General features: G+C 36.8%; 1 protein-coding gene across 1 annotated transcript in view; it reads left to right on the top strand.

The window, feature by feature from the left end:
• The window catches only part of LOC126229628 (putative ankyrin repeat protein RF_0381), a 243,671-nt gene that overhangs the window by 122,218 nt on the left and 107,491 nt on the right, over nt 1-13,962 (top strand). The window contains exon 6 of the mRNA XM_049942370.1: nt 11,503-11,811. Within this exon, the coding sequence (XP_049798327.1) occupies nt 11,503-11,811 (309 nt within the window). The remainder of the gene's footprint in view (nt 1-11,502; nt 11,812-13,962) is intronic.

Genomic DNA, 13,962 nt, shown 5'->3' with positions numbered 1-13,962 from the left:
CAGTTTTTTCATTCGTCTGTAAAGAATTCGTGTTAGTATTTTGCAGCTGTGACTTATTAAACTGATCGTTTGGTAATTTTCACATCTGTAAAGGCCTGCTTTCTTTGGGATTGAAATTATTATATTCTTCTTAAAGTCTGAGGCTATTTTGCTTGTCTCATACACTTTGCTCGCCAGATGGTAGATTATTGTCACGACTGGCTCTCCCAAGGCCGTCAGTAGGTCTAATAGAATGTTGTGTACGCCCGGGGCCTTGTTTCGACTTAGGTCTTTCAATGCTCTGTCAAACTCTTCACGCAGTATCATATCTCCCATTTCATCTTCATCTACATCCTCTTCCATTTCCATAATATTGTCCTCAAGTACATCGCCCTTGTATAGACCCTCTATATACTCCTTCCACCTTTCTGCTTTCCCTTCTTTGCTTAGAACTGGGTTTCCATCAAAGCTCTTGATATTCATGCAAGTGGTTCTCCTTTCTCCAAAGCTCTCTTTAATTTTCCTGTAGGCAGTATCTATCTTACCCCTAGTGAGATAAGCCTCTACATCCTTACATTTGTCCTCTAGCCATCCCTGCTTAGCCATTTTGCACTTCCTGTCAATCTCATTTTTGAGACGTTTGTGTTTCTTTATGCCTGCTTCATTTACTGCATTTTTGTATTTTCTCCTTTCATCAATTAAATTCAATATTTCTTCTGTTACCCAAGGGTTTCTACTAGCCCTCATCTTTAAAACATAACTTATCCAATTAACTGAGTCTATAGAAAAGTTCCTTCTTTTTAACAGTTTCTTCTACTACAAGGGTTAGGCTGAATTTTTTGTTTAAATCATGAAATTAACAGATATCATTACAAAAACAATACTTTTGACCAAACTTGTAAGTACTCTAGAATTAATTAAGGGCTTGCATTGCTAATATGTTTTCGAATAGATCCAAATAAAAACTTTAACAATCCTAGTGATTCTTTTTCCAAATGTTTATAATTATTACATAATTTATATTTGTTTATAATTCAACAACAGAATCTAAGGCACGGAACAATTACTGATTTCACTGTATAATGAAAGATATTAACTAGGAATAGTCAAAATAAATTAGGAAATTGATGACATACACAAAACTAAGCACAAAATTAGATCTGGTGGTATATTCCTTAAGACTGAGGGCCAACCTTTCTCTTTTATGGAAGTTCAGATTATTATCACGTCTGTTAATGGTAATTATGCAAAAATGAAAATAAAATGAATTTTAAGGAGGCAGATAGCAAAACAAGAAAGGAAGTAAAGAGATTGCAGCTTGCTTCATCACAATATCTTTCTAATGATATGTGCCAATATTTCCAAAAATACTGATTAGCTCAGTCAAAATCTATCATTATCTGCTGTAGTAAAATTTTCAGTTATCCATTACTTCTAATTAGCAATGTTTCCAGTAAGACTAACAAACCTGATCACCACAACCCTGATTGATAATCTGTTCCTAGATCCCACAAATTACAATGAAGTGATGACACAGGCAGTAACAAATGGTCTGTCTGATCATGATGGTCAAATGACAACCCTAAAACTTGCCAGCAGAAAAACAACACATGGCCATTGTAACCAAGTTAAACATGCTAGAACAATAAATGCTGAATCTATTTGCTTGTTCAGAAATATTTTATGCCATGAACAATGGGAGGAAGTATACCAGGCTGACACACTGGATGAGAAGTTCAATTCATTCCCGAACTTATACCTTAAACATTTTGAAGCCTCTTTCCCCCGAAGACAAATACAAATCAAACCAACCTGTAGTAAAAGGAAAGAGTGGCTAACTACTGGCATAAAAATATCATGTAACAAAAAGAGAGATCTGTATGTACAACAGAGGACTAGTACAGACCCAGCAGTAAAGTTACGTTACAAGAAATACTGCAAAATTCTAACAAGTGTAATCAAGAAGGCCAAACAGTTGCACTATGTATAAAAAATTAGCAACTCAAACAATAAAATAAAAACAATATGGCACATCATGAAAAGTGAGACAAATAGGAACATAAAACCTGACAATAATAAACACAAAGTTGCAGCCTCAGATTTCAACAATTTTTTTCTCTCTATAACTGAAAATACAGTGAACCATAATCAACAGTCTCACACAGAAGCTATTGAACTACTTAACCACATGCAAATAACATCTAAATTAGCACTTCATTTCAGAAGTACAGCCCCTAAAGAAATTGAAAAAACCATAAAATTACTCAAAAACTCAGATTCCTGTGGATGCGATGGTATGCCAAGTATGATTTTAAAATCATGTGCAGACTTAATCAGTTATATATTGTGCTATTTGTGTAACCAATCTATGGAAACTGGTGTGTTCCCAGATAGATTAAAACATGCAGTAGTGATGCCAATCCACAAAAGTGGAGTAAGGGGTGAAATATCCAACTATCGGCCCATCTCCCTGCTGCCAGTATTCTCAAAGGTATTTGAAAGAATAGTGTATGATAGGATTTATAGTCACACTACATAAAATGGCTTACTGGCTCCTACACGGTTTGGCTTTTGTAAGGTCTCCTCCACAAACAGAGCTATATTTAACCTAACATATGAAATTTTAGGTGAACTAAATTTCAAAAGTTATCCAATGGGGATATTTTGTGACCTTGCCAAGGCATTTGATTGTGTAGATCACAACACACACTTAAAAAAGCTTCCGCATTAAGGCATTAAAGACAAATCTTTGACTTGTTTAGAATCATACTTACAGAACAGGAAGCAAAGGGTTGTCTTAAGGTGGATAGCTACAGCATTAAAATCAGACTGGAGAAATATAAAGTATGGAGTCCTGCAGGGCTCAATTCTTGGGCCATTAATTTTCATGATCTACATTAATGATCTACCAATCACAATTAATAACAAAACAAAAATAGTAATGTATGCTGACGATACACGTATCCTCGTAAAAGGACCCAACTCCACAATGCAGGATACAGCCATGACAGTCTCTACTCAAGTACACAAATGGTTCACTGCGAATAGCCTAACCTTAAATCTTTCAAAAACCAATATGATACAGTTTCTGACAAAAAATAAAAAAAATAAAGCTCCTGAAATACATGTTAACAATCACAAAATTAATGAAACCACACACACAAAATTCCTAGGTATCTAGATAGACAGTCACCTGAGATGGAAAGAACAAATTGATCAGCTGGTCGAGAAACTTAGCTCATCGTGCTTTGCACTAAGAGCTCTCCATCAGTTAGTAGACAGAGAAATAATGTTGTTGTCATATTTTGCATATTTCCATTCTGTTCTCTCCCATGGCATAATCTTCTGGGGAAACGCTGCAGGTGTTGAAAAAGTCTTCAAAATACAAAAACGAGCAGTGAGGCTAATATGTGGGGTTCCTAATGGGACATCTTGCAGAGGTCTCTTCAAATCTCTCAGGATACTTACCATCACAGGTCAGTATATATACTCACTGATGTTATTTGTAGCCAACAACAGGGAATTGTCTCAGAAAAATTGTGACATCCACAACCATGACACAAGACAGGTGTAAAATTTTCCCCAAGGCTCTGCAACTCTCACTAAAGTACGTAGGGGAGTTACTGAGTCAGGTATAAAGGTCTTCAATAAGCTCCCCATCAGTATAAAAAAAGAAATAAATAATGTACAGGTTTTCAAAAGGAAACTAAAATAATTCCTCATCGAACAAACTTTCTATAAAATGAATGAATTCTTAGAGTTATAAGGTATAAGAGTGGGGAAAACTGCCTAAGAAAAGCACTCCCTTAAAGATAAAGTGTGATGCTGTTACTTGCAGTTTAACTGAAATTGTGGTGATAAAATGTAAATTTATCGGTTTTATTACGAGAAAATGTGAACTACCATGTATCCAACTCTCTTGAGCATACACTTAAACCTCTTCTTAAGGAATGCAGTTAAAATTTGTATTCAGTTCAAACCATGACCATGAGAAAACTTACTTGCTTATATATGTCAGTAGCATAAAAATATGCACTGTTACTTATTCTACTATTTTAAACAGTCACTTAAACTGTTTTTGACATAATGCAGGCTTTAATACTGCATGCAAGTAATTGTTCTTGTTAAATAAACAAATGTCTGTGCAATGTGATGTATAAATGTTCATGTACTACTGTAATTGCATCAATTGACTTGTCCTATATTATTTGTACACTGCCAGTATAATATGTAATCAACAGGACCAAATAAATAAATAAAATAAAATAAAAATAAACCACTAAATATAATCCAAAGACAAAGGTAATAACTCCAGTAAATGAAAGGACAATGTACCTATGTCCCGTTACACCCAAAGAAGTACAAATGGCTATCAGCAAACTAAAGAGTAAATGCCTGCGGATTTGATGGTATCCCTGACAAAGTTATTAAATATAGTACCAATAATGTTGTCTCTCAACTTATGGACATAATCCATGACTCCTTTGAAACTGGTGTGTTCCCATGTAAACTTAAGCAGTGAACAGTAATACCAGTTTGTAAATGTGGTGACAAGTTTGACATTAAAAATTTCAGTCCTCTATCATTATTACCTGTATTTTCAAAAATAATTGAAAGAATAATGTATGACAGATTGCTAAACATCGTAAACAAAAATAAAATTCTTCTAAATACACAGTATGGTTTCGAAAAAGGCAGATTTACACAACAGGCTCTCTTCAGTTTCCTAAAACTTGTTTATAAAGATATTGATGACAAGGAACTGATCTGTTTTTTTTTTGGACATTTCTAAAGCATTTGATCTTATAAATCATAATCTATTGCTTTTAAAACTGTATAATTATGGTGTCCTTGGTATTTCCTATGAGTGGTTCAAGTCATAGTTAACTGATAGGAAACAAAGAGTACAAATTTCTCAGGATGGAAATGTGTACCTTTCTGAAAATAAAAGAGTTAATTATGGGGTGCCCCAGTGCTCAGTATTGGGACCATTGTTATTATTGATTTTTATTAATGACCTACCACAACAGTTTTCAACAGCTGATACTATATTATTTGCTGATGATACCAGCTTCATTATAAAAGGGAAGAATGATAATGACATGCAGCAAAAAATCAACAAAATAGCAGAAGTGGCAGAAAAATGATTTAAAGATAACTGTCTAGTTGTCGATGACAAGAAAACTGTATGGATGAACTTCAACGACATAGGGAACAAAAATAGGACCAATGTAAAATTCACATTATGGAATAGCAAAATTCAGCAAAATAATCTCATAAAATTTTTGGGAATATCAGTTAATGAGGATCTAGGATGGGAAAAACCTGTAGAAATGCTTAATAAAAAATTAAGCAAGTACTGTTACTTATTAAGAGTGCTTAAAGATTGCTGCAATACCGAAACAGTGTTAAGTGCTTATTATGCACACATGCATAGTCTTCTGCAGTATAGTGTAGTGTTCTGGGAAAATACCTCTTTTGCAAAGCAGTCTTTTAAGTTCCAAAAGAAAGCTGTAAAATTAATAAGTGTGTTGCCTACAGAGTACCATGTAGAGCTATCTTTAAGGAATTGAAAATCATGACCTTACCATCTATATTTATATTTGAAAGCATCTTCTTCATTAAAAACCATCAAGTTTCAGCTTTGAATAGTGAGATCCACAATTATCATGATGCTGGTCCTGGCGGAGGTTCGAGTCCTCCCTCGGGCATGGGTGTGTGTGTTTGTCCTTAGGATAATTTACGTTAAGTAGTGTGTAAGCTTAGGGACTGATGATCTTAGCAGTTAAGTCCCATAGGATTTCACACACAATTGAATTGAATTATCAAACAAGGAACAGGGGTGACTATCATATGGATGTGCACAGAAAATCAATTTGTCAGGACAGTGCTGTTTACAAACAAAAAAATTCTTTACAGCACATTGCCAGGTAACATAAAAAAATACCAAACATTAATCCATTCAAAAAAGAACTAAAAAGCTACTAATAAACAGCAGCTTCTACAGCATTACTGAATACCTGGAATTTTGCTAAAATCTGTAGGTCTGCTTCATAACTCACTAAACAAAAATCCATAATTATCAACCATTCCTAGATGAAACCAAACTTCTTTCATCCATGTATGTATCTAATTATGCACCTAGCTTTTGTGCCATATGTTACTATGCCTACTGAAGTACTGGTATTTAATAGTTTTAGTAAAATCATCCAAGGGGTTTCTGTAGCTTTTATTCTGTCTGTATGTACGTATATAATTTTATAATCAAATCAAGCAGAATAATGTTTTTGTTACAAAGATGTGTTGATACCAATGATAAGATTTTGTACATGATGTAAATATGTAATATTTTATACTGTTCTGTACCTTGACAAGTCCAATATCATGAATGTGATAATACGGATGCTAAATAAAATAAATAAATATACTTAAGGTATGGTAGTTCTCTACCACCATGAACCATGGACCTTGCCGTTGGTGGGGAGGCTTGCGTGCCTCAGCAATACAGATAGCCGTACCGTAGGTGCAACCACAACGGAGGGGTATCTGTTGAGAGGCCAGACAAACGTGTGGTTCCTGAAGAGGGGCAGCAGCCTTTTCAGTAGTTGCAGGGGCAACAGTCTGGATGATTGACTGAGCTGTGGGTGAATATGGATTGGGGGAGAGAAATGAAAGAGGAAGCCGTCTGGTAGAATTTTGCACAGAGCATAACTTAATCATAGCAAACACTTGGTTCAAGAATCATAAAAGAAGGTTGTATACATGGAAGAATCCTGGAGATACTAGAAGGTATCAGATAGATGATATAATGGTAAGACAGAGATTTAGGAACCAGATTTTAAATTGTAAGACATTTCCAGGGGCAGATGTGGACTCTGACCACAATCTATTGGTTATGAACTGTAGATTAAAACCGAAGAAACTGCAAAAAGGTGGTAATTTAAGGAGATGGGACCTGGATAAACTGACTAAACCAGAGGTTGTACAGAGTTTCAGGGAGAGCATAAGGCAACAATTGACAGAAATGGGGGAAAGAAATACAATAGAAGAGGGATGGGTAGCTCTGAGGGATGAAGTAGTGAAGGCAGCAGAGGATCAAGTAGGTAAAAAGATGAGGGTTAGTAGCAATCCTTGGGTAACAGAATAAATATTGAATTTAATTGATGAAAGGAGAAAATATAAAAACGCAGTAAATGAAGCAGGCAAAAAGGAATACAAACATCTCAAAAATGAGATCGACAGGAAGTGCAAAATGGCTGAGCAGGGATGGCTAGAGGACAAATGTAAGGATGTAGAGGCAATATCACTAGGGGTAAATAGATACTGCCTACAGGAAAATTAAAGAGACCTTTGGAGAAAAGAGAGCCACTTGTATGAATATCAAGAGCTCAGATGGAAACCCAGTTCTAAGCAAAGAAGGGAAAGCAGAAAGGTGGAAGGAGTATATAGAGGGTCTATACAAGGGCGATGTACTTGAGGACAATATTATGGAAATGGAAGAGGATGTAGATGAAGATGAAATAGGAGATATGATAGTGCGTGAACAGTTTGACAGAGCACTGAAAGACCTGAGTCGAAACAAGGCCCCGGGAGTAGACAACATTCCATTGGAACTACTGACGGCCTTGGGAGAGCCAGTCCTGACAAAACACTACCATCTTGTGAGCAAGATGTATGAGACAGGTGAAATACTCTCAGACTTTAAGAAGAATATAATAATTCCAATCCCAAAGAAAACAGGTGTTGACAGATGTGAAAATTACCGAACTATCAGTTTAATAAGTCACAGCTACAAAATACTAACGTGAATTCTTTACAGACGAATGTAAAAACTGGTAGAAGCCAACCTCGGTGAAGATCAGTTTGGATTCTGCAGAAATATTGGAACACGTGAGGCAATACTGACCCTACGACTTATCTTAGAAGAAAGATTAGGGAAAGGCAAACCTACATTTCTAGCATCTGTAGACTTAGAGAAAGCTTTTGACAATATTGACTGGAATGCTCTCTTTCAAATTCTAAAGGCGGCATGGGTAAAATACAGGGAGCGAAAGGCTATTTACAATTTGTACAGAAAGCAGATGGCAGTTATAAGAGTCGAGGGGTATGAAAGGGAAGCAGTGGTTGGGAAGGGAATGAGACAGGGTTGTAGCCTCTCCCCCGATGTTATTCAATCTGTATATTGAGCAAGCAGTAAAGGAAACAAAAGAAAAATTAGGAGTAGGTATTAAAGTCCATGGAGAAGAAATAAACTTTGAGGTTCGCCGATGATATTGTAATTCTGTCAGAGACAGCAAAGTACCTGGAAGAGCAGTTGAACGGAATGGACAGTGTGTTGAAAGGAGGATATAAGATGAACATCAACAAAAGCAAAATGAGGATAATGGAATGTAGTCGAATTAAGTCGGGTGATGCTGAGGGAATTAGATTAGGAAATGAGACACTTAAAGTAGTAAAGGAATTTTGCTATTTGGGGAGCAAAATAACTGATGATGGTCGAAGTAGAGAGGATATAAAATGTAGACTGGCAATGGGAAGGAAAGCGTTTCTGAAGAAGAGAAATTTGTTAACATCAAATATAGATTTAAGTGTCAGGAAGTCGTTTCTGAAAGTGTTTGTATGGAGTGTAGCCGTGTATGGAAGTGAAACATGGACGATAAATAGTTTGGACAAGAAGAGAATAGAAGCATTCAAAATGTGGTGCTACAGAAGAATGCTGAAGATTACATGGGTAGATCACATAACTAATGAGGAGGTATTGAACAGAATTGGGGAGAAGAGGAGTTTGTGGCACAACTTGACAAGAAGAAGGGACCGGTTGGTAGGACATGTTCTGAGGCATCAAGGGATCACAAATTTAGCATTGGAGGGCAGCGTGGAGGGTAAAAATCGTAGAGGGAGACCAAGAGATGAATGTAATAAGCAGATTCAGAAGGATGTAGGTTGCAGTAAGTATTGGGAGATGAAGAAGCTTGCTCAGGATAGAGTAGCATGGAGAGCTGCATCAAACCAGTCTCAGGACTGAAGACAACAACAACAACAACAACAACAACATGGTAGTTCTGCAGATAAGCCACTGATATTCCAGTGCATGAGTAGGGAAATTTTTTACTGTAATTTCATGTGCATCCCCTCTTTGGTACCCGTATCTTTTATTTTCAGTTTTTACCTTCACTTTTTCCCTTGTTTTTAAAATTTTACTCATGTCTGTGAACATTTTTCTTAATTTAATAGAGCCTAAGCTATTGAGGCATAGTCCATCTTTCCCCAGACATTTATCATGTAAAAACTCATTAAATTTTACATGCATTAAATAACAAAATTGCAGTGGTTGGTACTTTCTGTGATCTATCTAAGACATTTAAGTGTTAAATCACAATACTCTCATAAATAAATTGATTTTTTATGGAACTGGTGGTACGGCCAACCAATGAATAGTGTTGTATTTAACCAAAAGAATGTAGACAATTGTACTTAATACTGAACTAATGTAAGAAGAAGAGATTTTCCTCCTGGAGGGGCTACAAAATGGTTCAATCTGAAGTCCACTACTGTTTCTCATACATGTAAATGGCCTTATATTTAATATAAAACAAGCAAAATTAGTTCTTTTTGCATATGACACTAGCACTGTAATCAGTCCAGACATATGTGCGACAAAAGAATAAATGGCATATAATTTTCTTAATAATATTATTGAGTGGTTCTCTACAGGTGGTCTCCCTTTCCATTTAAAAAGAAAACACAGTGTCTTTAGTTCTGCATATCAAGAGGTACTACAATAATGACAAATGTAACACACTGTGAAGAAATAATAGCTAGGTTGGAAGCTTCAAAATCTTAATGTGTCAATATCGATAAGAACTTAAACTGGAAAACACATTTCCTTTAACCCCTAAAACACCTTAGGTCAACTGCATTCACACTTTCAATCTTTGCAGATCTTGGGCAGAGGCAAATAAGTAATTTAACATACTTTGTTTACAGGGCCAGTTTAAGGTCCAAGTGACACAAGCTGGCACCTGGGGTGGCAAGTTGAGAGTAGTGACAGAGGTGTCACAAATCTAAGATTTCTATACATGACATATCATAATTATTAGTGGCTGCTTGGAGTGTCATACTGAGAGGTACAGCTGAAGTGCAAGACTTGTATAAATGCATACTGGAGTTAGTTGTGAAAGCTGACAAAGGTGAACGTGTAAGAGGGGAAAGGGGGGGACAGGGGGGTAGAGAGTGGGCTGATGGGACATGTTGAATGATAAGTTGCTTGTGTGGAAAATATTATCAAACTGGCTCTGTTCATATATTTTCATTGAATAATGTCCTATGGAATAATACTGTGCGTTAACTTTTCTGCAGGAAAAAGTGTTTTCATTGCTAAAAAGTGTATTGTGAGAATAATATATACTGTTCAAACATTATCATCTTGTAGACCTGTTTCCAGAGTTGGGCATTTTGACTGTCACTTTACAGTTCATTTATTCCCTCACAGAAGTCATTGTAAATAACCTGCTAAAAGGAGCAATTATGTACATACTTACTATACATGAAGTAAAAATGATGTTCATTTTTACACATTTATGTTGTCTTTAATACAAAAAGAGGCTCACAGTGATGTCACCAAAATTTTTATCACTTACTCTTTAATATGAAGTGTCTGACAGACAGCAAAGCTAAGTTTGATTTCACCCCATTGTGATTAATTGTACAAATGATCCATGGAATATAAAACTAACTGGCTTACTAACTAGTTCATAGCAGTCAATATAACTCTTAATCTTACAACAGTTTGTGAAACCTGTATTTTTCGTGGTGTATAAAATGTTTAGATAAGTTACAGGAATGCAGCCAGGTGACAGCTTGCTGAACACACCTACAGTGAAGACCAGAACTGATTGAATTTTCCTTTTGATATAGTTAACTCTAAAATTAGGCCCACTGATTTTCTGTGTATGTAATGTGTTAGCTGCTATTATAGCAGGGGGGGGGGGGGGGGGAGATGGGAGCATCATGATGATTTTGGAATGAATTACATAACAGTTTTGAGATTTCATGACAGATGTTCTTTGTTCACTTGCTACCAGTTAGTATTCGTTACGCATTTGGACTTTCTTCAAACTGATACTAAACTGATTCATTTGTTTTATTCTGCTGGGCAGTATGAGAGTCCCATTTTCAAAGATTTTTTTTCTTTATTTCTTTCTTTTTTTTTTCCTAGGAAGTTGCAGCTGCCCTTTCCTGCCACTTGCTGGGTACGTCCTTGATTAGCTTAATCACTGAACTCAGTTACAAGGCACATCCAGGTCATCCATAGCTGAATTTTCTGATGAAGAGTTGCAGTCTGCATGTGAATCATGCAATGGCTTTCTACATTTTTATAATATATCATACTGATCTTAAGTCCACATCTTTTGATGACTCACCAGACTCTCAGAATGATTGTTATACATATATTTGGCTTGTTTTCTACATATTGCTATATATTTATGAATTAAGTTTCAAAGACACTTCTGCATTTTGCAGGTTTTAATGCTACTTCATGATGCTGGAGCCGATCTTTCAAAAAGGGATGTTCTTGGGAGGACTGCACTCCATAGAACACTGGGAAACAAGGAAAATTTTGAGTACTTGTGGGAAAACTGTAAAGATTTCACACACTCTGTTGATAAGAAAGGGCAGACGCCAATACACAGAGCTATTTCAGATTTCCATCTTCATTGGGAAATGCGATATGTAGTGAGGCTCCTATTGGAAGCTGGTGCAGATGCCAAATCATGTGATACAGAAGGAAAGACACCTGTATGTATTGCTGTAGAGAAAGGCTCACGTGATGTAAGTATCTTTTTATTTTTTTCATTGTATGTGAACTATTTTACAGGCATCACTTTGTGAATCAAATGTCTGGTGGATGGTCAAGTAAATGGAATGAAATGGGTAGAGAGAAAAGAGGTGGGAAGCAACAGGACAGGTTGGGAACAGGTAGTTAGTGAGTCAGGGGAGACAGTGGTTGTACAGGCTATACATGTGGCACATAGCTACTGGAGCCTGTGGGGTGCAGCTAATGGAGAGGATGACATGGAGGCATAGATTTGGAGGGAGTCATAGGACAGAGAAAGAGGAAACTATTGGGTATAGGGTGTGGGGCAGCAGGTTAGAGAAGACAGAAGCCAGGAGGATTATGGGAGTGTAGGATATGTTGCAAGGATAACAATCATCAAATGTAATTCAGGAATGCTGTTGCTGGAGGGAAGGATCCAGAGAGTATAGGTTGTGAGGCAGCCATCAAATTGTATTAGGCATAAAAACATAGATTCTGTAACTGTCCCTAAATTTGTAAATAAGCTGTTGTAAATTTGGCTTGTAGAACCACAGCTCCTCCAGTACCAAAAATGCAGCTGAGGCATGGATCTTGTTTCTATAAAATGTTAGTGCCACAGTATTCAGAAATTCATCATTAGGTTGCAGGAGTACAATTCTTAGATTAACTGGTTAGTTTTTGTGGTCCTGGTAGGAGTAACGAATGACAATGCAGAAATTTACTGCAGTTCAAAACCTTAATTTAGAATGTTATAGTACCCTCACACACACACACACACACACACACACACACACACACACACACATATATATATATATATATATATATATATATATATATATATATATATAGAGGGAAACATTCCACATGGGAAAAATATATCTAAAAACAAAGATGATGTGACTTACCGAACGATAGCGCTGGCAGGTCAATAGACACACAAACAAACACAAACACACACACACAAAATTCAAGCTTTCGCAACAAACTGTTGCCTCATCAGAAAAGAGGGAAGGAGAGGGAAAGACGAAAGGATGTGGGTTTTAAGGGAGAGGGTAAGGAGTCATTCCAATCCCGGGAGTGGAAAGACTTACCTTAGGGGGAAAAAAGGACGGGTATACACTCACACACACACACATATCCATCCACACATATACAGACACAAGCAGACATCTCACAAGCAGACATCAGGCTTGTGAGATGTCTGCTTGTGTCTGTATATGTGTGGATGGATATGTGTGTGTGTGCGAGTGTATACCCGTCCTTTTTTCCCCCTAAGGTAAGTCTTTCCGCTCCCGGGATTGGAATGACTCCCTACCCTCTCCCTTAAAACCCACATCCTTTCGTCTTTCCCTCTCCTTCCCTCTTTCCTGATGAGGCAAAAGTTTGTTGCGAAAGCTTGAATTTTGTGTGTGTGTGTTTGTGTTTGTTTGTGTGTCTATCGACCTGCCAGCGCTTTCGTTCGGTAAGTCACATCATCTTTGTATTTAATATGGTCTTTAAATATGTCTGCTTGTGTCTGTATATGTGTGGATGGATATGTGTGTGTGTGCGAGTGTATACCCGTCCTTTTTCCCCCCTAAGGTAAGTCTTTCCGCTCCCGGGATTGGAATGACTCCTTACCCTCTCCCTTAAAACCCACATCCTTTCGTCTTTCCCTCTCCTTCCCTCTTTCCTGATGAGGCAACAGTTTGTTGCGAAAGCTTGAACTTTGTGTGTATGTTTTTGTTTTTAGATATATTTTTCCCACGTGGAATGTTTCCCTCTATTAATTTATATATATATATATATATATATATATATATATATATATATATATATATATATATATATATATATATATATATACGAGGGCAGTTCAATAAGTAATGCAACACATTTTTTTCTGAAACAGGGGTTGTTTTATTCAGCATTGAAATACACCAGGTTATTCCCCAATCTTTTAGCTACACAACACTATTTTTCAACGTAATCTCCATTCAATGCTACGGCCTTACGCCACCTTGAAATGAGGGCCTGTATGCCTGCACGGTACCATTCCACTGGTCGATGTCGGAGCCAACGTCGTACTGCATCAATAACTTCTTCATCATCCGCGTAGTGCGTCCCACGGATTGCGTCCTTCATTGGGCCAAACATATGGAAATCCGACGGTGTGAGATCGG

Source organism: Schistocerca nitens, unplaced genomic scaffold, assembly GCF_023898315.1.
Source record: "Schistocerca nitens isolate TAMUIC-IGC-003100 unplaced genomic scaffold, iqSchNite1.1 HiC_scaffold_376, whole genome shotgun sequence".
Taxonomy (NCBI): domain Eukaryota; kingdom Metazoa; phylum Arthropoda; class Insecta; order Orthoptera; family Acrididae; genus Schistocerca; species Schistocerca nitens.
This window is presented reverse-complemented; position numbering and strand designations above follow the sequence as displayed.